Source organism: Ranitomeya imitator, chromosome 1, assembly GCF_032444005.1.
Source record: "Ranitomeya imitator isolate aRanImi1 chromosome 1, aRanImi1.pri, whole genome shotgun sequence".
Classification (NCBI taxonomy): Eukaryota; Metazoa; Chordata; class Amphibia; order Anura; family Dendrobatidae; genus Ranitomeya; species Ranitomeya imitator.
In genome coordinates, this window is record NC_091282.1 from 241,571,256 (window position 1) to 241,597,164 (window position 25,909).

At 41.2% G+C, this 25,909-nt stretch overlaps 1 protein-coding gene across 1 annotated transcript in view; it reads right to left on the bottom strand.

Annotated features, from left to right (window-relative positions):
- The window catches only part of RPH3A (rabphilin 3A), a 507,416-nt gene that overhangs the window by 193,911 nt on the left and 287,596 nt on the right, over positions 1–25,909 (bottom strand). Inside the window, exons 4-6 of the mRNA XM_069754762.1 lie at positions 13,515–13,644; positions 13,019–13,102; positions 11,232–11,397 (exon numbers count right to left, since the gene is read on the bottom strand). Of these exons, the coding sequence (XP_069610863.1) occupies positions 11,232–11,397; positions 13,019–13,102; positions 13,515–13,644 (380 nt within the window). The remainder of the gene's footprint in view (positions 1–11,231; positions 11,398–13,018; positions 13,103–13,514; positions 13,645–25,909) is intronic.

Sequence of the window (25,909 nt, forward strand, 5' to 3'; positions counted from 1 at the left end):
TATAAAAAGACACCTGTGCACACCCTCAAACAGTCTGACTCCAAACTCCACTATGGTGAAGACCAAAGAGCTATCAAAGGACACCAGAAACAAAATTGTAGCCCTGCACCAGGCTGGGAAGACTGAATCTGCAATAGCCAACCAGCTTGGAGTGAAGAAATCAACAGTGGGAGCAATAATTAGAAAATGGAAGACATACAAGACCACTGATAATCTCCCTCGATCTGGGGCTCCACGCAATATCCCACCCCGTGGGGTCAGAATGATCACAAGAACGGTGAGCAAAAATCCCAGAACCACGCGGGGGGACCTAGTGAATGAACTGCAGAAAGCTGGGACCAATGTAACAAGGCCTACCATAAGTAACACACTACTCCACCATGGACTCAGATCCTGCAGTACCAGATGTGTTCCACTGCTTAAGCCAGTACATGTCCAGGCCTGTCTGAAGTCTGCTAGAGAGCATTTGGATGATCCAGAGGAGTTTTGGGAGAATGTCCTATGGTCTGATGAAACCAAACTGGAACTGTTTGGTAGAAACACAACTTGTCGTGTTTGGAGGAAAAAGAATACTGAGTTGCATCCATCAAACACCATACCTACTGTAAAGCATGGTGGTGGAAACATCATGCTTTGGGGCTGTTTCTCTGCAAAGGGGCCAGGACGACTGATCCGGGTACATGAAAGAATGAATGGGGCCATGTATCGTGAGATTTTGAGTGCAAACCTCCTTCCATCAGCAAGGGCATTGAAGATGAAACGTGGCTGGGTCTTTCAACATGACAATGATCCAAAGCACACCGCCAGGGCAACGAAGGAGTGGCTTCGTAAGAAGCATTTCAAGGTCCTGGAGTGGCCTAGCCAGTCTCCAGATCTCAACCCTATAGAAAACCTTTGGAGGGAGTTGAAAGTCCGTATTGCCAAGCCAAAAACATCACTGCTCTAGAGGAGATCTGCATGGAGGAATGGGCCAACATACCAACAACAGTGTGTGGCAACCTTGTGAAGACTTACAGAAAACTTTTGACCTCTGTCATTGCCAACAAAGGATATATTACAAAGTATTGAGATGAAATTTTGTTTCTGACCAAATACTTATTTCCCACCATAATATGCAAATAAAATGTTAAAAAAACAGACAATATGATTTTCTGGATTTTTTTTTCTCAGTTTGTCTCCCATAGTTGAGGTCTACCTATGATGTAAATTACAGACGCCTCTCATCTTTTTAAGTGGTGGAACTTGCACTATTGCTGACTGACTAAATACTTTTTTGCCCCACTGTATATACACATATACATTATAAATATAAATATATATATATATATATATATATATATATATACACATTTTTTTTTTCATTATATATATGTACTTGTGAAGGAAATAATGTTTCTTAGCATTTTTCCCTTTGAAAAAAAAATGTTGGTTTGGTAGGTCTTTTTAAAAATCTGTAAAACTGGCTCAATAGTCTGACAACATTATTCCCAGATATCATATGTGAGTCAGAAAGGCATGCAGGCATCTTCTCTATGCTGTTCCCATTTAGTTTTAGCACTTTCCCATCCATTTTAGCTTTTTTATCAGGCCTCCAGACCTTGTTTGTTGGGTCCAGCAGAAAAATATTCGGCTTTCCCATTGACTTGCATTGGATTCGTTATTTGGTACGAATACACTGATATTAAAATTTATTCATGCCGATTTTCCCGAATCCAAATATTTCACTATTTGATCATCACCATTTACAAGCTTTATACTGATTTATAATTAAAACCTCGTTACTTCATCTTCTAATGAAGCTATTCATGTAGAGAACGATATGTGGCTTGAAAAAGGTGACACATATGTGACTGCAATGTCAGACTGGGGTGCCAGGGGCCACCCAGTAAGGGTACGGTGTTCATTTTAGGACATGGTCACAAATCAAAGTCAAACATCAGAAATACTCTGTCTGATACCTGACTCTGATACCTGACTCTGATACCTGACTCTGATACCTGAGTCTGATACTTGACTCTGATACATGAAATTAGTAAAATTAGTAAAATTAGCTAAAATTAGCTAAAATTAGTACCTGGGATCACTTGAGCTTGTGGTGCAATGGTAAGGCTCACGGCTGTAGTCTCTAGACGCCGGATCCGTTTTTTTTCCACCGGATCTGTTTTTCTTCTGCCGGATGCATTTTTTTTGCGCCGTCTCCGTTTTTCTTTTGCCGAATCCATTTTTTTTTACGTCGGATCCGTTTTTTTCTGCCGGATCCATTTTTTTTCGCTGAATCCGGTTTTTTTAATGCCGGATCCGTTTTTTTTTACGCTGGATCCGTTTTTTTCTGCCGGATCCGATTTTTTCGCCATATCCGTTTTTTCTGCCGGATCCGTTTATTTTACGCCAGATCCGTTTTTTTACGCCGGATCCGATTTTTTTCGCCGGGTCCGTTTTTTTTACGCCGGATCCGTTTTTTTTTCTGCCGGATCCGTTTTTTTTGCCATATCTGTTTTTTTCTGCCGGATCCGTTTATTTTACGCCGGATCCGTTTTTTTTTACGCCGGATCCGTTTTTTTTACGCCGGATCCGTTTTTTTTACGCCGGATCCGTTTTTTTACCCCGATTCCGTTTTTTTTCGCCATATCATTTTTTTTCTGCCGGATCCATTTTTTTTCGCCGTGTCCGTTTTTCTTACGCCGGATCCGTTTTTTTCGCCGGATCCATTTTTTTCCCCATATCCGTTTTTTTTTGCCGGATCCGTTTTTTTTTCTGCCGGATATGGCGAAAAAAACCGGAATCGGCATAAAAAAACGGATCCGGCAGAAAAAAAACGGATCCGGCGTAAAAAAAACGGATCCAGCGTAAAAAAAACGGATCTGGCGTAAAATAAATGGATCCAGCAGAAAATAACGGATATAGCAAAAAAACGGATCCGGCAGAAAAAAACGGACCCAGCCTAAAAAAAACGGATCCGGCAGAAAAAAACGTATACGACGTAAAAAAAATGGATTCGGCAGAAGAAAAACGGAGATGGCGTAAAAAAATGGATCCGGCAGAAGAAAAACGGATCCGGAGGAAAAAAAACGGATCCGGCGTCTAGAGACTACAGCCGTCGGCCTTACCATTGCACCACAAGCTCAAGTGATCCCAGGTACTAATTTTAGCTAATTTTACTAATTTCGGGTATCAGAGTCGGGTATCAGAGTCGGGTATCAGAGTCGGGTATCAGAGTCGGGTATCAGAGTCGGGTATCAGACTCGGGTATCAGACTCGGGTATCAGACTCGGGTATCAGACTCGGGTATCAGACTCGGGTATCAGACTCGGGTATCAGACAGAGTATTTCTGATGTTTGACTTTGATTTGTGACCATGTCCTAAAATGAACACCGTATGCAGGCATTATGTTACAGAGCTAGGGGAGGAGAGTATATTAATAGTTTTGTGAGAAAAGATGCAGTATAATCTGCACTTTCATGATTTAACCCTCTGCCCTTTATGGGGATTTGTCTGTCCAGTGTGTGACTGAAAGATTTCTTTGTATAAATGTGCATACAGATGTAGCTGTCAATCACTGATAGGACCGCTCACCACACAGAAGAACAGAGGTTTAAATGATGAAAACACAAGTTATGCTGAGTCTTTTCTCATGAAACTTTTTATTAATCCATTCAGCTCTCCCTGCTCTATGCTATGGTACATTCAGAGTGTACTGCATTTTCATGCTGATACAGTGGGTATGGAAAGTATTCAGACCCCTTTAAATTTTTCACTTTGTTTCATTGCAGCCATTTGGTAAATTCAAAAAACTTCATTGTTTTCCCATTAATGTACACTCTGTACCCCATCTTGACTGAAAAAAAAATAGAAATGTAGAAATTTTTGCAAATGTAATAAAAAAGAAAAACTGAAATACAACATGTCATAAGTATTCAGACTCTTTGCTCAGACACTCATATTTAGGTCACATGCTGCCCATTTCCTTGTGATCCTCCTTGAGATGGTTCTACTCCTTCATTGGAGTACAGCTGTGTTTAATTAAACTGATTTGGAAAGGCACACAACTGTCTATATAAGACCTCACAGCGCATGTCAGACCAAATGAGAATCATGACTGGCCAAGGAGCTCAAAGACAGAATTGTAGCAGGCACAGATCTGGTCAAGGTTACACCAGAATTTCTGCAGTACTCAAGGTTCCTAAGAGCACATTGGCCTCCATAATTTCTTAAAAGGAAGAAGTTTTCGACAACAAGAATTCTTCCTAGACCTGGCCATCCAGCCAAACTAAGCAATCGTGGGAGAAGTGCCTTGATGAGAGAGGGAAAGAAGAACCCCAAGATCCTGTGGCTGAGCTCCAGAGATGCAGTAGGGAGATGGGAGAAAGTTCCACAAAGTTAACTATCACTGCAGCCCTCCATTAGTCAGGCCTTTATGTCAGAGTGGCCTGACGGAAGCCACTCTTCAGAGCAAGACATATGAAAGCCTGCATAGAGTTTGCTAAAAAAAAACACATGAAGGACTCCCATACTTTGTGAAATAAGATTCTCTTGTGTGATGAGATGAAGATAGACCTTTTTGGTGTTAATTCTAAGTGGTATGTGTGGAGAAAACCAGGCACTGCTCATCACCTGCCCAATACAATCCCAACAGTGAAACATAGTGGTGGCAGCATCATGCTATGGGAGTGTTTTTCAGCTGCAGGGACAGGACGACTGGTTGCCATTGAAGGAAACATGAATGCAGCCAAATACAGAGATATCCTGGATGAAAACCTCTTCCAGAGTGCTCTGGACCTCAGACTTGGACGAAGATTCACCTTCCAACAAGACAATGACCCAAAGTACACAGCTAAAATAACAAAGGAGTGGCTTCAGAACAACTCTGTGACCATTCTTGACTGGCCCAGGCAGAGACCTGACCTAAACCCAATTGAGCATCTCTGGAGAGACCTGAAAATGGCTGTCCACCAACGTTCACCATCCAACCTGATGGAACTGGAGAGGATCTGCAAGGAAGAATGACAGAGGATCCCCAAATCCAGCTGTGAAAAACTTCCCAAGAAGACTCAGGGATATACTGGCTCAAAAGGGTGCTTCTACTCAATACTGAGCAAAGGGTCTGAATGCTTATGACCATGTGATATTTCAGTTTTTCTTTTTAATAAATTTGCAAAAATTACTACATTTGTTTTTTTTTCAGTCAAGACGGGGTGCAGAGTGTACATTAATGAGAAAAAAAATGAACTTTTTTGAATTTATCAAATGGCTGCAATGAAACAAATTGAAAAATTTAAAGGGGTATGAATACTTTCCGCACCCACTGTATCTTTTCTTTAAATGAATAATGAGATGCTGCTTTTATCTGTAAATATTTCATTAAGTGTACTATGCTAAGCACTGTTCATGTGAGACACCCACTCGTACACAGAGGCCCACCAGGAAATTCACCTGTTCCCCAATGGGCCAGTCCGAGCCAATGTGGCTAAATGACATGTACTAAGATCTCCTATGACAAAATTTGATTTTAAAGACCAGTGCCACCATATGGTGCCTCATTATAGCACCGTATCCCACCCTTTGGCTGGAAACAGACTAGCATATGGCATCCAATGTGAGAGCATTGGATGCGATAAGCCAATGCCTCTCAGCTCCAGCTTTGCTGCGTGTCATGCTACTGTGCTCCGATTCTCTCACATGGAAGGATTGCAACACAAGTGCAGAGAAAATAATTTCTCCATCTCCTCCATTGCCTGTTTCCGCATATATATATATCGGGCTGCACTGGGATGGCATCCGAGTGCAGTCCGATGTTTCACACACACCCATAGACTTTCATGAGTGCGTGTGAGCAGTCTCAATGCCAAACGCAGCATGCTGCGATTGTTCCCCTCATGCCAAATCAGCATGAGAAAATAATGGCAAAATTTGTAAGCAGCCCCACAGAATAAGACTGGGTCAAATACTATCAGATGTTTTTTTGCATAGCACTTGGCCGTGTTAGATGCTGGTATAACCCCAGCTTTAAAATGTTTTGCAAAGGAATTTTACAGTAATATGACATATAATGAAACACACTGATTCTATATGGACTATTATCAAATAGAAGACCAAACTAATTGTGCAGAAAAAAAAAAAAAGTGTCAAGATTTTATTACAAGTTGAATCAACCCCTTCATGACATCGCCATACATGAATGGCACTGTGGCAGGTGTGTTCCCGCAAACCGCCATAAATGTACAGTGTGACAATCTCACTCCATGCACCAGCACAATCAAAAGCGGTTGTCAGCACTATATGAGAGCTGACACCCTGCAGCAATGCCCAGGATCGGTGTTGGCGCCAATCGCAGGTGTTTAACCCCAGAGGGAGGGTGTTCCCTCTCTGCTCTGATTGGCACAATGCGATTGCAATTATCCATGGTGACCGCGAATCAAAAAGATGGTCGTGGAGTTTCCCCAAGTACGGTGGCCTGTAAGCTCCTGCCTGAGCCAATGCCCTGCAATGCTAAAGGATTTCAGAGTATTAGATCAGCGATAGGGGCAGGGAAAGTTGATGTACCATCCTGCTACAAGGTATAAAAAAAAAACCCAAATTACTAAATTGTAAACATTTTTTTTTTAATCACAAAATAAAGAGCGAAAAAAATGAAAAGAATATTAATTTAATAAATATGTTCATGTAAAAAATAAAGTAGATAAATAAAAATGTTAATAGAAAGCGATCAAAAACTGACTATATGTCTGAAAATGGTACCAATAAAAACATCAACTTGTCCCACAAAAATAAGCCCTCAGATGACAGTCTACAGATGTATAGAAAAATTATAGCTCTGAAAATACTGTATGGTGATAGAAAAACTGTTTTGAAAAACAAAAGCGTTTTTAGTTTGTGATAGCAGCCAAACAAAAAAAAAACTGTTTAAATTCGGTATTGCTGTAATCGCACCAACCCGGAGAATAAAATCGTATAATCACTTATACCACATAAGAAACAAAGTAAAAAATAAATTAAACCAATTCTTCGCCTGCTGTTAATTTGTTCACTCTGCCTCACAAAGATGGCAGTAAGGCTCGGCTCATATTTTTCATGCACTCTATGCTGAGCGCTTACATTGGGGTGTCGGTGTAAATCTCTGAAATAAGTGATTTAGGCAGAACCCCATCAAAAGATTCCCAATAATGAGGTAGTTTGAGAAACTGGGCACCATCTGGTCTATGATCCAGAGCCATCAGTCTTTTTAAGCGTGCATAAAAGTGCAATTCGTCAGTTTTGTGCACCTCCGAAAAAAAGTACACAGCTGAAAAAAGGTCAGACTGAGTAAAGAGACACTCTACTGCCTCATTATAGTGATTGGATACCTTGGGGTTTCATCTAAGTCATGCCATTCAGAGATTTAGATAGAAACCCTGATGTTAGTGCTCAGCGTACAGCACAGGATAAAGGTGATCCAAAATGTTATGTAAAATTCTCCCAATAGTAACATAGTAACATAGTTAGTAAGGCCGAAAAAAGACATTTGTCCATCCAGTTCAGCCTATATTCCATCATAATACAGTTAGGTCCATATATATTTGGACAGAGACAACATTTTTCTAATTTTGGTTATAGACATTACCACATTGAATTTTAAACAAAACAATTCAGATGCAGTTGAAGTTCAAACTTTCAGCTTTCATTTGAGGGTATCCACAATAAAATTGGATGAAGGGTTTAGGAGTTTCGGCTCCTTAACATGTGCCACCCTGTTTTTAGAGGGGCCAAAAGTAATTGGACAGATTCAATAATTTTAAATAAAATGTTCATTTTTAGTACTTGGTTGAAAACCCTTTGTTGGCAATGACTGCCTGAAGTCTTGAACTCATGGACATCACTAGACGCTGTGTTTCCTCCTTTTTGATGCTCTGCCAGGCCTTCACTGCGGTGGTTTTCAGTTGCTGTTTGTTTGTGGGCCTTTCTGTCTGAAGTTTAGTCTTTAACAAGTGAAATGCTGCTCAATGGGGCTGAGATCAGGTGACTGACTTGGCCATTCAAGAATATTCCACTTCTTTGCTTTAATAAATTCCTGGGATGCTTTGGCTTTATGTTTTGGGTCATTGTCCATCTGTAGTATGAAACAACGACCAATCAGTTTTGCTGCATATGGCTGGATCTGAGCTCACAGTATGTCTCTGAATACCTCAGAATTCATTCGGCTGCTTCTGTCCTGTGTCACATCATCAATAAACACTAGTGACCCAGTGCCACTGGCAGCCATGCATGCCCAAACCATCACACTGACTCCGCCGTGTATTACAGATGATGTGGTATGCTTTGGATCATGAGCTGTACCAAGCCTTCGCCATCCTTTTCTCTTTCCGTGATTCTGGTAGAGGTTGATCTTGGTTTCCTCTGTCCAAAGAATGTTCTTCCAGAACTGTGCTGGCTTTTTTACATGTTTTTTAGCAAAGTCCAGTCTAGCCTTTTTATTCTTGATGCTTATGAGTGGCTTGCACCGTGCACTGAACCCTCTGTATTTACTTTTATGCAGTCTTCTCTTTATGGTAGATTTGGATATTGATATGCCTACCTCCTGGAGAGTGTTGTTCACTTGGTTGGCTGTTGTGAAGGGGTTTCTCTTCACCATGGAGATTATTCTGCGATCATCCACCACTGTTGTCTTCCGTGGGCGCCCAGGTCTTTTTGTATTGATGAGTTCACCAGTGCTTTCTTTCTTTCTCAGGATGTACCAAACCGTAGATTTTGCCACTCCAAATATTGTAGCAGTTTCTCGGATGGGTATTTTCTGTTTTCGCAGCTTAAGGATGGCTTGTTTCACCTGCATGGAGAGCTCCTTTGACCGCATGTTTACTTCACAGCAAAACCTTCCAAATGCAAGCACCACACCTCAAATCATCTCCAGGCCTTTTATCTGCTTAATTGAGAATGACATAACGAAGGGATTGCCCACACCTGTCCATGAAATAGCCTTGAAGTCAATTGTCCAATTACTTTTGGTCCCTTTAAAAACAGGGTGGCACATGTTAAGGAGCTGAAACTCCTAAACCCTTCATCCAATTTTAATGTGGATACCCTCAAATGAAAGCTGAAAGTCTGATCTTCAACTGCATCTGAATTGTTTTGTTTAAAATTCATTGTGGTAATGTCTATAACCAAAATTAGAAAAATGTTGTCTCTGTCCAAATATATATGGACCTAACTGTAAATCCCCAGATCTACGTCCTTCTACAGAACCTAATAATTGTATGATACAATATTGTTCTGCTCCAGGAAGACATCCAGGCCTCTCTTGAACTCCTCGACTGAGTTCGCCATCACCACCTCCTCAGGCAAGCAATTCCAGATTCTCACTGCCCTAACAGTAAAGAATCCTCTTCTATGTTGGTGCAAAAACCTTCTCTCCTCCAGACGCAAAGAATGCCCCCTTGTGCCCGTCACCTTCCTTGGTATAAACAGATCCTCAGCGAGATATTTGTATTGTCCCCTTATATACTTATACATGGCTATTAGATCGCCCCTCAGTCGTCTTTTTTCTAGACTAAATAATCCTAATTTCGCTAATCTATCTGGGTATTGTAGTTCTCCCATCCCCTTTATTAATTTTGTTGCCCTCCTTTGTACTCTCTCTAGTTCCATTATATCCTTCCTGAGCATCGGTGCCCAAAACTGGACACAGTACTCCATGTGCGGTCTAACTAGGGATTTGTACAGAGGCAGTATAATGCTCTCATCATGTGTATCCAGACCTCTTTTAATGCACCCCATGATCCTGTTTGCCTTGGCAGCTGCTGCCTGGCACTGGCTGCTCCAGGTAAGTTTATCAGGTAAGTTTATCATTAACTAGGATCCCCAAGTCCTAGTCCAATAAAAGCTTCAACTGAATCCACACAAAAAGAAAGCTCTTACGCAGGTCCATCATACGTCAATGGAAAAATAGGAGGCTTCCATGTTACTGGTAGCCCAAAAGGCTCTGAAAAAGTGCTATAGCTCCTTTCAAAAGAAATCCAGTGAATTCTGCACTCCAAAATCCAAATACTCCCCTCCTTTCTGAGTTCCACAGTGTACGTAAAACACAGTTAGCATCCACATTTGACATTCCTGTAGTGATGAGAACCTGCTTAATTTACGGGGTGCAAGTCTCCATAAACATGAGTTAAGGATAATGTACTGGGCACAAGGGGTGCAACGATTGCAGTCATAGAGGTAGAGACAGAAAACAAGCCAGTGTGGATGAATGGACAGCCATCACGAGCGCAAACCTCATCTGAATATGAATCCTCGGATGCACATTTAGCTGAAGTGTATTGTGGTGCAGTGACCCACCAGGGACATATTTATTAGGATGGGTGAGATATATACCAGGATGGGACCCAGGATAAAGGATATATATAGCAGGATGGGGGATATATACAGTAAGATGGGGCTAGAATGGGGAACATATATATCAGATACACCAGGATGAGGGCATATATACTAGTATAGAGCACAGGATGAGGGGCATACTTTATATACCAGAAAGAAGACTTAGATGGGGACATTACTACATAATGGGGGAGGAGGTGCAACTCGTTGTCCTTTGAGGATTTAGAATGCGACAGGGGCCCATACATCTGACCAAGATGTGAGGGGGCCTAGGTCCAAATTTTACACCGGGGCCCATTGGTCTCTAGTTACAGCATTGCTGGGCACTATGATGTGCAGGCACTACACTGGCAGATTTGCAATTTAAACTCAGCAACATTCACTGTTGCTTGTTTATGGCAAACACACATGAAGTCAAAATAGGGGTGTAATTTCCTAAATAGGGTCACTTGAAGGGAGATTCTGCTCTTCTAGCATTTAGGGGCTTTGTTTTAGGAGTCCTCAAACTATTCTACGATAATTTGTTCTCCAAGACTAAGGATATAAAAAAATTGAAGTTTTAAAATTGTGACATTTTCACCAAAATTCTGATATTTTCACAAATAAAAGGCAAAAAATGTTTACTTAACTATACGACTAACAAAGTACAACGTGTCACCAAATAAAACAGTCTCAGAATCACTGATTCATTGAAGCGTTTCAGAGTTATTCCCACATAAAGAGACAATGTTCAGTATTGTAACATGGTCAGGAAGGTGAAATAGACTTTGGGGAAAAGGGGTTAAAGAAACACTGGCTAATTCATTCATACGAATAGTTTAAGAACTTCCATATTTTCCATAATGTATGCACCAAAAAATTCATTTAAGTTATCCAACGGTTTTGTTACCTCGACTTTGGCCACGGGGGTAGCGTTTTTGATCTGGAGCTTGAGCTTCTGTTGTGGTTGAGTCATTTGGCGGATTCTGGGTTTTTTGCTTGCTCACTGGCATTGGTTGTGGAAGTACATGTTTTGGAAAGCCTTTAAAGAACCATGCTCCAGATCTTTTCCATACCTGAAGATATTAGGAAAAATGTAAATGTGTACTCATTATATTTGGGGAATGGCATTTCATTCCCTTCAGCACACAGTGACAATCCAGTCTGAGCCTAAAGTCATACATGGCTGGCGAAAAGATAAGACACGTAATTCCTCATAATGATAACACACATGACACATTTATGTTGATATGCCATAAATACTTATTATGGGAATATCATATTATGATAGATATTTAGACTACAGAAAGCCTAAAGTTTTAGCTCTATAGCATTCAAACATAAACTGGTTTTATGCGATGCCAGACATCCCAAGGAAATTCTGCTATAAAGGGAATCGTTCATGTCCAGAAATGCTGTGTACCTGCAGGCTTAGAGATAAAATGCTGGGAAATGGCGCTAAAATCATGGAGTACTTCTAGAGTTTTACTTGATCAGTGACTGCAGGGAGAAAATGAACTTATATTCTCCCTATAGCCACTTGCTTCTGGTCATTGGTGTGGCACAGAGAGCTGGTACAGTCACAACTTACTGCAGAATGAGTGTACAGTAATCACTCCCTGGCACAGTGGTAAGCAGTCTGCTCGGCAGCGTATGTCTAACAGATCCAATGAATGATCAGTTTGTGAACCAAAAAACTGTTACCTAAATGCAACCTCAGAGTATTTGCTGCCTCTTTTAAGGCCTGATCCGGTTCTTGCCTGAAAATAACCGTTGTGGTGATCCGAGATCAAAAACTTTCTCAACATAACCTTTCACATGTGTAGCTATCTAACATGCATCACCTCCATACTTGTTATTACTATTCAATTAACATTTTTGAAAGCAGCTATTAAATGTAAGCTTTAAGAGCCCTCCTCTGCTCCCCCCACCCCAAAAAAGTCTGATGGAAAATGCTTAAATTCAGTATAAAGATAATATTGCCGTAAGACTTGAAAATGTGAAATGTAAGCTTGTACAACCTAATTTAGACTATGAACAACATTTGTGTAAGTTCTGATCTGTAAGGAGTAGAAGGATTAGCGTGGAAAATATTGCTTTTCAAATGGAGAATATTTAAGATATTTATAATTTACCAATTTGCTATTATTTGTAAGTCAATTTCAACTAAACTTAAATTTGAGTTTTTCATTGTTTACCATTGGAAAATGACAACATAACAAAAATGCTGCTGCAGTCAGTATTGGGATGTGGAGCATATTCTTTAAGGGTATGTTTCCACGTTCAGGAAACCTTCAGTATTTGCTTCGGATTGGACGCTGCGTACAGCCGCAGCGTCCAATCCGCAGCATTCCAATGTAACAGCATGGTGGAGGGGATTTTATGAAATCCTGTCTCCACTATGTGTGCAGGGCCACATTCAGCGGCCCTGCGTAACCAGACATGTGGCGTGTCTTTATAGACCGCAGCATGTCTATCTTGCGGAGACGCTCTGTATTCGCAAGATAACTAACACAGTCTATGTATACCATGCGGTGATTCCGGAACACAATGAACACATCCGGAATCACCGCGCGTACAACAGGGGATGGCACTTTGGGCTGAGCGGGGTATCCACTGCGTCCAAATCACTGGGATTCCGGAATGTGGAAACATACCCTAAGTGTACAATTCAGGACTTGTATATATTCCACTTACCTCACGCTGCTCACTACATATTTTGCAAAGCCAGATAGAATGGGGGCGACTGTTGGTCTGGACTCCACACTTTGTGCAAACATTCTGTTAAAATCAAGTACAATATCCTAAATTAGCATTAGAAGTAGTAGGAAGAGTAGCAGTGACATAAGCTAGATCGTAAAACCCTGTAATAGACAGATATTGCTTTTAAGTTTTCTAAACAAATTTAAAAAAAACGCACATTATTTATTTATCCTTAAATTCTCCAGGTTTCTGTTGCTAATAGCTAATATTTACTCCTGAAAGTGACCCATAAACTCATTATTGGAGCTATACATCTCTGCTTTTATTTCCCCACACACATTGTACTAGCCATGTTCCTGCCTGTACATGAAATTACAGAGAACATTCTTTAAGAAACATTGTATAAAATAACTTTCAAAAATATTGAAATTTTGAAAAGGCTTTAATCAGAAAATCTTATGCTGCTGATAATGACAATAATGATAATGACCTTTTTGCAGTCTTCACAGACAACACACTTTGATCCAGGCAAGCCCAACTGCTCTCCACAAAGAATGCAACGATTAACACCATCACCCGTCACAGTCTTCCTCATATCCTCTAGTCGGTCCACCAACCGCCTGAGGAAAAACAAATGCAGTTCTTTGACTTTTTCTCTGTACAAATCCATGTCTTTTTTCGATTATATCTCTTAGGTAATGTCTTATCAAGGTAAGGAAGCAAATAGCTTCTATTTCACACTGAAACGGAATGAACAAATTAAGAAGCTTTTAAAACCTGATTCATTAAAAGAACTGAAATCAAATTGGTTAAAACTGCGTTGCCATCGAAAGAATGATTATGACAATGGAATCCAATAATTGTGCTTTATTGGTCAACGCGTTTCAAAGTATCAAGCCTCTTCATCAGGACAGGCTACATCGCACAGGGTTACCCTGATGAAGAATTCTTTGAAACGCGTTGACCAATAAACCACAGTTCTTGGATTCCAGTCTGCTCACCATCCTTCCAACAGCATCGCAGTTTTAACCCATTTGATTACATTTTCGTTTTGCTTCTATTACTGTGGGTCTTCAGCAGCCTATGCCTTTTTAATGGTTGTGAGCACACAACCCGACCTGAATTGTGTTTGCCCATATTTTCCCAACACATTATCTGGCTAAGACTCTAATGCACTTTTTGTTCTTTCAACTCTTTAGTTTAAAACCTTATTAATGACATCTCATCTAACCTTTTAGATTTGGATTTTAGTTTAGTTTTATCCACTGTCCGTAACAGTAGGCTGCGTGAGGGAAGTACTAGTTCTCTGTGAAGCATAGTCTTAGGGTACGTTCACAACTCGTACATTTGGAGTTTTTGCTGCATTTTTTCATGTGGATAAAATGCAGCATTTTACAGTAGCACAAAATGAACGAGATTTCTAAACCCTTATTCAAATGATGCGAATTTCTTTTTCCATTCATTTAACTGCGGTGCATATTTTAAAGATCCACAGTATGTCAATTATTTTAGCAGTTTTTCTGTGTTTTTTACCCATTCAATTGAATGCATGACAAAGGCAACAAAATGCATAAATAAATACATGTATTATGTATCAAAAACATGCATAATGTACATAGGGGTTTTACTGCCAACGCAATACAATTTTTATGCTGAAAAACATGTGTGAATATACACTTAGGCCAGGGTCACACCTGTGAGACCAATGCGAGAAACTCACACGAGTCTCTCGCATCAATACCCGGCACTCGGGAATGGAACGGTCAGCTGCAAAGAAATACATGCAGCCGCACGCTCCAGTCCCGAGTGCCGGCAGCAGTGCCGGGTATTGATGAGAGAGACTCATGCGAGTTTCTCACATTACACTCGCAAGTGTGACCCCGGCCTTACAGTTAATGTTTCATGGAAAAAGTCTAGGTCCTAATCAAGTATTTTTAACGGGTTCGAAAAAAATGCTTGAGTCACCGCTGACGCATGTCTCACGGCTGTTCCACAGCCTCAACACATGCAGAGATTGCCTAACAAACATCCCTTCATGTGTTGCAGCTGTTGAACAGTTGTGAGATATGCAGAGGCGGAAACTGAAGCATTTTTTTTTAAGCAAGCCAAAAATACTCGATTAGGACACAATGAGTGCTCACTCATCACTAATTGAGTGTAAGTTATTTTTTTCTGTGAGAGCCAATTAGTAAAAAACAAAAATCAATTAACACATAAAACAATCTAATTTTCAGTGTCATGGTGCATCAATACAGACAAACTTCAACTTTCACTGTTACAGAATCCTGTGCACTTTGTAGAACGGTTATTCTAAACTCCTCTACCACAAAACAAGCTAAATTACGTATCTGTTGGACGTGGCCTTGATGTTGAAGCTGAGTGCACAAACCACCATCACTAAAAATAGAACAACCATGACTAGATAATTTAGTCACTCCGAAGACAAGCCTCAGGAGATGAAATTAGGAATCCTAGATTCAGGGACGCTTCATGCGCTCTACTTGTGTGGTGACCTACATCCAGCACAGAGTACACAAAAGAAATGAAGCACTGCCTGTACTGCGTGTGTTCTCTCCCTGGTGTGTAGCGATACCGCCCGTGTTTGATGTAGATTTCATTTATTGTACAAATTGTCTTTTGGGAAAACAGAAAATAAGCACAGAACTAGAATGAATATACAAACCTGAAAACATTCGCCAGTAAAAAACACTATCTAATTCTACATTTTATTGAATTTTAGAATTAATAATTTGAAACAAAACTCAGGAAAACCCAATATACGTTGCTCCTATGGCTGCAAGTACCAACAACAGCAAAGATATAGTTAGTTCCCAAATTTAAAGGGAATTTGTCAGCACAATATAGGGTTAAAAAGCCTGATCTGAGGGAGCTCTCACGGTTTGGTGTAGTTTACAAAGAATACCGGTTTTGTCTAAATGTGGATTTAACAGAGCTAGTGCTTCTAACAAAATTAGAATATCAAAAAGCTAATTTCAGTTCTTAAATACATAAAGTGAAACTCATATTATATAGAGTCATTACAAACAGATGATCTATTTCAAGTGTTTATTTCTGTTAATGTTGATGATTATGGCTTACAGCCAATGAAAACCCAAAAGTCATTATCTCAGTAAATTAGAATGCTTTATTACACCAGCTTGAAAAAGGATTTTAAAATGTGAAATCTTGGCCTACTGAAATGTATGTTCAGTAAATGCACTCAGTACTTGGTTGGTGCTCCTTTTGTATCAATTATGGCATCAATGCAGCGTGGCATGGAGGCGATCAGCCTGTAGCACTTTTGAGGTGTAATGGAAGCCTAGGTTTCATCCTAGATTAAAACCTCTTCCAGAGTGCTCTGGACCTCAGACTTGGACGAAGGTTCACCTTCCAACAAGACAATGACCCTAAGCACACTGCTAAAATATCAAATTAGTGGCTTCAGAATAACTCTGTGACCATTCTTTACTGGCCCAGCCAGAGCCCTGACCTAAACCCAATTGAGCATTTCTGGAGAGACCTGAAAATGGCTGTCCACCAACGTTCACCATTCAACCTGACGGAGCTGGAGAGGATCTGCAAGGAAGAATGTCAGAGGAGCCCCAAATTCAGGTGTGAAAAACTTGTTGCATCATTCCCAAGAAGACTCATGGCTGTATTACCTCAAAAGGTGCTTCTACTCAATACTGAGCAAAGGGGCTGAATACTTATGACTGTGTGATATTACAGTTTTTCTTTTTTTAATAAATATGCAAAAATTTCTACATTTCTGGTTTTTTCAGTCAAGATGGGGTGCAGAGTGTACATCAATGAGAAAAAATGAACTTTTTTTAATTTATCAAAAGGCTGCAATGAAACAAAGAGTGAAAAATTTAAAGGGGTCTGAATAGTTTCCGTACCCACTGTAAATCACTCTGTTTGTAAGGACTATATAATAAAGGAGTTTCCCTTTTTGGATTGAAGAACTGAAATAAATTACCGTATTTTCTGGTGTATAAGACGACTGGGCGTATAAGACGACCCCCAACTTTTCCATATAAAATATGGAATTTGGGATATGCCCACTGTATAAGACAGGGGTCATCTTATACGCCCAGTCATCTTATACGGCGTGTGGTTCCCAGGGTCTGGAGGAGAGGATACTCTCTTTCAGGCCCTGGGATCCATACTCATGTAAAAAATAAAGAATAAAAATAAAAAACATGGATATACTTACCCTCGGACGGCCCCTGGCTCACAGCGCTGCTAGCGTCTCCCTCCGTTCCTGAGAATGCATAGAGTGAAGGACCTTCGATGACGTCGCGGTCACATGAGCAGTCAGGTGACCGGTCACCTGACCGCAACGTCATCGAAGGTCCTTCACTCTCTGCATTCTCAGGAACGGAGGGAGACGCTAGCAGCGCCGTGAGCCAGGGGCCGTCCGAGGGTGAGTATATCCATGTTTTTTATTTTTATTATTTATTTTTTACATGAATATGGATCCCAGGGCCTGAAGGAGAGTATCCTCTCCTCCAGACCCTGGGAACCACACGCCGACATCCAGGATCACTCCCTGCACACGCCGTACCCGGCGTATAATACGACCCCCGACTTTTGGGACAATTTTTAGGGGTCAAAAGTCGTCTTATACGCCGAACAATATGGAAACTTCATTCTACATTTGTGAGAAGCACCTGTAATTCTTCTGCTCTGTGTATAAACCAGTCCAGACCCCTGACTGGCAGCTTCCTGTGTACACTGTACATTGTGAACAAGCTACCAATCCGTGTTGAGGGCGGGGATAGACGGATTAGCTGGACTGCTGGTCCTATGAGCTGTAGTCATCTTCTGATGATAAAGTACTCTTTGCATTGAAACTATAGCATACAGCCTAATAAGTGACACATCCCTGGAATCAAGGTCTTGTGCCCTATAATATGCTACACTCAGAATAAACCGCAAAATCCAGTATTCAACTATTTGAAAAATAAAATGGGTAAAATTGAACTTTTGTAGTGATGAGTAAAGATGAGCGAATACTTCAATGTTCAGTTTGCATTACAATCGCCGATATTGCAAGATTCGCAGATTAATTTGTCGAATATTCGCCGAACATAACCTAACCTTTTTTGACACTGCAAAGGATGAGTCAACTCACGTAATCTGCCAACTTTGCAAAAAAAAAAACCTGAGTAGAGGTAAAAAGTGCAATAATTTGACTACTACATGTATGAACCTTCACAAGTGCAATCAACATGCGTTACTCTGGGAATCTCACAGCACAAAAATGCAGACCAGCGGACCTCAACCATCAGTTGCCCCATCATTTGCATCTGCTGCTTCTTCCTCCTCCTCTGATACCATACCAACTTTTGAGACACAGGTCTTCTACCGCAGAACCTCTGTTTCTTTACACACTCCAGTCACTCAGAGCCTGCTGTCAGCTGTATCGGATGTGGATATGGCTGCTGTTTTAGACTCACATCAGAACGAGCGTACAACAACTTTCGCAATCTACCATAACATCTCCGCCTGCACCTCTCTCACTGTCCAGCAGTTTGTCCAGTTCACCATGCTCTGCCCTCTCTCAGCACTGCAGCCAGCTCGTGGTACCACAGTTGTGGTCACGTAAAAGATTGTTTCCTCTTACGCATGACAAAGCTTAAAGATTGGACTCCACCATCTCCAATCTGTTGGCCATGGAAATGCTGCCATTCCACCTGGTAGATACAAATGGTTTATAAAAAAGCTGATAGCAGTCACAGTCCCCCAGTACCAATTGCCCAGGCCCCATTAGTTTTCGAACAAAACTGTGCCCTCACTATACCAGTATGTCACAGACAACATCACCCATTCCTTGACTAAGTCTATGTCTGCCAGGGTGCATTTCACCACAGACACTTGGAGGAGAATGCATGGCCAAGGGCATTGCATCTCACAGACTGGGCACTGTGTGATTATTGGCTGTGGGGGCAGGCACTGCTCTACAAGTCTTGGAATCCCCAAGGCTTGTAGGACAAACCTCTACATTGAACACTTCATCCACTGCTTCTGCCTCCTATCTCCTCTAGGGCCTCCACCTGCACCCTAAAACTTTGCCTTAACAAGGCATGCATTCCAACAGTGCAAAGCAAATCCCCACCATTTCCATACTGCGCAGTCAAGGCTCACCGCAATCAGGCAGTGTTAAAATAGATATGCTGTCTCCACTGTAGCTGCATCCAGGGAAGGCTGGGTCCAATAATGGTGCGAACCTGGTGGCGGCTTTATGGCGAGGCAAGCTCACACATGTGCTTTGCATGGCTCATGTTCTCAACCTGGTGGTACAGCTCTTTATCCACCAATATCCTGGCTGTTTGCTCTTTTCTCCATTCACACCCCTCAGGTCATTGACTTGCATCGATACAGAGGTCTTTATCCATGCCACTTAATTGGCCGATATGCCATGTGCCGACATGGTGGAATTGCATTCTGCACATGTTGCAGCGATTGTGGCAGCAGCAATGAGCCCTGACGCAGTATGTCATGTCGTATAGCTTGGGCCAATGCAGTACGGACGTGGTGCATATCACGTTTATGGAGTGAGCACAGATTAAGGACCTCTGCACCCTTCTGCAAAGTTTAAAAATGGCTACTAAAATGGGTAGCGCTGATGACACCATCATATATGCTGGAGCAGACTTTGAATAGACTGTGGGAGGAGATAGTGGTTCCAGAAGAAGAGGAGGAAGCGGGGGAGGATGCGGAAGGGATAACATTGTCTCTATGTTCCAAATTGTCGTCACACATTTGGGTACCAAGGGAGGGTAGATTACTGCAATCGATGGGGATGGTAATAAGTCAAACTGTCAGAGGAAGAAGATAATTATCCCCTCTCTGCTGTTTGTGGTTGGTGGGAGGGGATGGAGGAAACAAGCATCATTATTACCCAGCCACCAACACAGAATGGGTTTGGACCTCATGGTAGAGCCCGACATATGACTGCCTTCTTGCTGCACTATCTGCAACATGATCCCCATATACTTATGATTAGGAAGAATACTGCTGACTACTGGGTTGCCACTCTGTTAGATCCACATTATAAAATCAAATTTTGCCAGATGCTTCCTGCCCTGGAAAGGGACCTGTGAATGCTGTAGTATGGAAACACGCTTTCACACAATCTTAAGAGAGCTTTCCCCAAGACAACAGTGAAGCACACAGTTCGCATCGTAGCTCTAGATTTCCAACTTCCAGCACATCAATTCAACAATGCCAAAACAGTAGCCGCAGCAGCAGTGGTTTAAGTGGCAGTTTTTTAGACCAGCTTGTGCACCAGCACAACAGAGTCCAAGTCTTACGCATGGTGAAATTAAGAGGCTGGTGCAGAAGTATCTAGATCTGAATATCAATACCATCAGGAAGAGTTTGGACACAATCACATTTTGGTCTTCCAAAATGGATGAGTGGCCTGAGTTCGCCTAGCATGCCTTGGAAGTTTTATCTTGCCCGGCAGCCAGCATTCTCTCAGAATATGTCTTCAGTGCTGCTGGTGGTATCCTGATGGATAAGCGCAGCCGGCTGTCCCCTGAAAATGTTTACCACCTAACTTTCATCAAGATGAACAAGTTATCGATCTCCAAGGACTTTTGGACCTTAATCGCAGACTGTGCAGACTAGACGATATTGCATTTTTAGTATGCTGCATTAATGTTGCGCAACTACTCTGTGATATCTTTAGAGCGGCTTCTGTGCCTGCTGTTGCTGCTGCTACTGCTGATGTTAACACAAATTTGTGGAAATATGAACAGTCATGGTTGGTCTACATCAGCTGAGTTAGCTGTAGTGGAAGACATGTCGGTACCAATTATACTATTTCTACTCTCGTGAAATGTATGCTGGTGGTGTAAGGCCCTCATTTGTTTACATGTGAACACTCCTGGTTGGGTGTCCATCTGCTGGATTGGGTGTAGTGGAAGACCTGTCAGTCCCTGTTATTCTATTTCTACTGTGGTGAAATTCATGCCACTTTGGTACGGTCTGCCAATAATTTTTGGAAATGTGAACACTCCTGGTTGATTCTTCTTCATGCATGTTGCCTGTAGCAGTAGGCCTCCAACACAGTCAGGCTTCCACTTCCTTGGACTCAACTACCCAGGTTACTATCCTTACAATTTTCTGAAAATTGTAGTCTACAAATCTGATATTTGTGCCACCTGAAAGCAGGTAGAGTTGTTGCATGTGGTATCAGGCCTCCCAGCAAAGGAAACATACACCGATCCCTCACCCACCTCGTTCAGTTGAAAGCTGTAAATGCTGTCCCAGACCCGATACCTCATGCCTGGCTGATTGCTGCAGTGCCATGCTAAATTTTCTACTGCGGGTGAATTGAGGCCACTTTCCTGGTGTCTGTCCCTCATTTGATGTGTTTTGGTAGCATTTGTGGCCACTATCAAGTGTTGTGCATGTGTTTGTTTTTGCCTCCCATTGACATGATTGCCATCCCTGCGAGCTGAAGACCCAATGATGCTGCTGGTCACAGGCACAGTTGTGGCTGAGAATGCATTGCTCGTCATGGCTGCATTACTACGTGTCTGTGACGTACGGCGCAAAGCAACCTCGTCTTCCTCCTCAGATGAACTACTCAGCTGTGTGCCTCTATGTTCACACCAATTGGGATCTACCACCTCATGATCATCATCCTGAGTTATCACATTCCTCACCCTTGGAGTCATCCTCCTCATCTTTCTGCCCTAATAGCATAGAATAGTCTGCGTGAGCCTCAGATATCTGAGTCTCATCAGGATCACCTCCTCCCAGGGGTCAACATCTGATGACAAGGGTCAGGATGCTGCTCGGACCCTACTTATTCCTGCCCTGAATCTAAGCTAAAAAAATGTTGGGCATCGGTGCAGTTTTCCTCCTCTTGAACTCTTTTGAGTACACTTCTGATGATCATGGCATAGAATGTGTGAACAGCTCTTGAGACTCACCCATCTTTGGATCCGTACAGTCTGTTGTGCGGTTGGAGAGTTGGGACTTGGAAGGAAGCAAGGGGAATTTGGTTGCTATCTCAGGACTGCACATGCTCTTTCTGGCCTTATCAACAAGGCGTACCACTGTGTGTCTGCCAAACAAAGATAGTGGAGTAGCCAGTCCAGTAACAAAAGTTTTCAGATGTCTTTGCATAGGACATAACGTTGTTAAGTCAGTAGTGCTTTCACTAACCTTACCACCTACCCCACATACTGTACACCTTGAACATCAAGCCTAATTCTCCTTCCACCACAGCCTCGCTTTTTCCCAGGCATGTTGCTCAGATAGTGTGGTAGGACCACAGTATTAGCAACAAAATTAGATTTTAAACTCTGCATCACCTCTGCAAACAGCTGAATTTCAGCGGCAGTAAATTTCAAGGTGAAATATGGCGTGTTGTATTGTGTTAGCCACAGAAGAAAGGATTGTTTCAGTGTGGAAGAGGCCTGTATGAGAAAGAAGATATGCTACAAACAATTTGAAAGTCAGATGTCCCCTACTGTATGACATTAGGAAAACAGGAATTTTTGGGTGGCCTCTGGATCAGGTCTCTATAACACTAGATGCTACAAAGTATTTAATAGTTAGGTCCCCTACTGTATGACGTTTACAAACAGAAAAATGTTTTTGGTTATGTGCATGAGATCTGCAAACAGCTTAATTTCAACCCAACAAAATGACAAAGTGTGATACGGCGGGCTGTCTAACTTTTTGCAACTAAATTATTATAATTATTTTTAATGTGCCTTAGGTCTGCAGACAGTTTCACGTCACCACAGCACTAAATGACAATTTGGGATACAGCAGGCTGTTTCACACTTCGCTAGTGAAAAAATATTATTTAGAATGCTATGCTCGTGCATGGAGCACAATACAAGCAGTGCACAACACACTTGTAGGACATGTGTCCTGCTGGCTTTGTCTGTGCCCCCCAAAAAGAAAAAAAGTGCTGGAAGGTAAATTTAACAACCACACTGGACACTAGCTAGCTAAACTATCTGACTGACATAAAACAGCCCAGCTAACTAGCTAAACACTTACAGAGTGTCTTTGGCATGCTCAAAAAATATGTTTGAGTGCCCACGGCTGCATATCTCGGCTGTTCAACAGACAACACAGGCAGGGATTGCCTGTTTTGCAGCTGTTGAACAGCCATGAGACATGCAGGTACAGTGACTCAAACATATTATTCAAGCATGCCAAAGACACCTTGTTAACACACGAGCGTGCTCTGATAACCCCTTATCCAAGCATGTTCGCTCATCACTAAACTTTAGTAATACAGTATATAGAGGCAGTTTTAGACATCATGGTAATAATTGATGTATGACACAACCTAACTCAAAATATATACGGAAACCTAGACCAACTCAAAAAACCCAAAAGTAACAAGGATACCTAAAATATAACCTTTATTAATACTCACTAAAAAAGTACTCTTTCCATAAACTACAAAAATAAAACAAACATATAATTATGTTCCTGTAGGGCCCTAGGGAGTACCTACACTGAGACCTACCTAGCAGTGGAGGTTGGCACCCTAAGTTACTGCGGTAGGCGCCCCCACTCAATGTCGACTCACCCTAGGGAATCCCTAGAAGACCCTAAATAGGGAACCCTAGAAAAAAACCTAGAAAATCCCTGACGGAAGTCCTGCCTGGCAGTGGGGGTAGGCGCCCCCACTCAACGTCGACTGACCCTAGAAGCCCTAAAAAGTCCCTAAATAGGGATAGAATAAAGAAAATGTCCCAAAAACAAAGCCAAACACCCCAAAAAAAAAAGGAAAAAAGGGAAAAATACCTTAAACAAATAACAAATATCACGAGAAAAAATATATATATCGGAAAAATATAGAAAAAAGAAAAATATATACAATAAGATAAAGAATATGCAATGAGTCTTTTGCTATTGCATAAATATGCATATATTTTGTATAAAAGACAATTGTGTCTATAGCAGTGTCTGCCTGCAAAAGATTCAAAAAATAGGGTGAATGAGAAGATACTAGTATTGTCCAGAATCAATAAATAAATGCGATTTTACTGGGTTAAGGAGTACGATAATTGAGGTTAGTCAAATGCTAAATAATTGATGTATGATTATGTAAAAATAAACCTTGATTCAATAATAAGATAATATACGGTACTAGGATTTATTCAGGCTTGACAGTCTTCTAGGATTGTGTTCTCCAAAGATATACATTTTTTCCTGTGTATACAAGTTTTTAGATACAAATTTGTCTGAAATTTAAAGTTGCTTTTTATCCAGAAGTACCACAGCTTTACGAGCAAAACTGGGACATCCAAAACATAAATAAATGGACACAGTAAGCATTCAGGTAGCCAAATATTATTATCAGAAAATATATTCAGTACACTCTAAAAAGCTGATTTGGGATTTTTCCATCCTTGGCTGTGCCTTCTAAATAGTACAAAAGCAGAATTGGTATTCTTTCAAATACTTAAGACTCTGGGCTGGCTTATCTGTGCAGCAGTGTCTTCCATCTATACCCAAGACACAATCCAATGATGTCCCAATGCTATATGGCAGTCTATTTAAAGTATATGATCCCAGGGTAGAAATCCAATTAGGCAAAAGGTGTAATGGCACAGTTTTGTAGGATTATGATACATACCCTTTTTCACAAGAGAGCAACACTATTGTAGAATACTTTATGTAGCGACGAGGTTTGCGGCTTCCTAAATCATTTCATTTAAACCCTTCCAGCTGTTTTTTTTTGTTTTAAATGGATTTATGTGAATGAAGCCAATTTATTGTGCTATAATGCATAACACAGCTTTCTAACATACTAATTGCTTACTTTTTTCATCTTATAGATCTGTGTGCAGTTATTGGAGGTGTTCCTACTTTTATTAAGCAGCAATGAATGTATGCTGAAAATGTTTTACTTCCAAAAGGTATGAGGATTGTTAGAAGAGAACCATATACACTGTTTGTATATGAGCAAGATTCAGTCAAGATTAGTTTTCAGCATGTGTATATTAACCCCTCACAGACATTGGGCATAACCGTACGCCGATGTCGGTATCCCTACCTCTGATGTGGGCTCCGGCGGTGAGCCCACATCTTTCCAGGGACGTCAGCTGTTTTGAACAGCTGAAATGTGCCCGCAATAGCCACAGGTGGAATCACCATCCACCCTCGGCTATTAACTAGTTAAATGCCTTTGTCAAACACTGACAGTGGCATTTAAATGGCGCTTCCGTCAATCACATTGGAAATATGCACACCGGTGACCTGCATCATGTGATCGCGGGTCACCGGTGTGTCAGCATGACAACCTGAGGTCTCCTGGAGACCTCTTTGGTCGTCAATGCCGGATTGCTGTGAGCGCCACCCAGTGGTCGGCAGTAATAGCAAGTCAGCAACTCTACGACAGAGGCGATCTGACTATCGCCTCTATGTAAAATCTCCCCCCTTTTGCCCCATTTAAAACAAAACAATAAAAATAAAATCAAACTTATACATATTTGGTATTGCTGCGTTCACAATCACCCGATCTATCAATAAGACAAAGGATTAACCTGATTACTAAATGGCGTAGCAAGAAAAAAAAAAGTCAAAACGCCAGAATTATATTATTTTGGTCGCCACAATATTGCATTAAAATGAAATAACAGGCGATCAAAAGATCATATCCACACCAAGATAGAATCATTAAAAATGTCAGCTTGGTGTGCAAAAAATAAGGCTTCAACCAACCAGAGATCACGAAAAATGGAGACGCTACAGGTATTGGAATATTGGACAATTTTTTTTATTTATTTTTTTTTAGCAAAGTTTGGATTTTTTTTCACCACTTAGATGAAAAAAGAACCATACCATGTTTGGAATCCATGAATTCGTAATGACCTGGAAAATCATAATGGC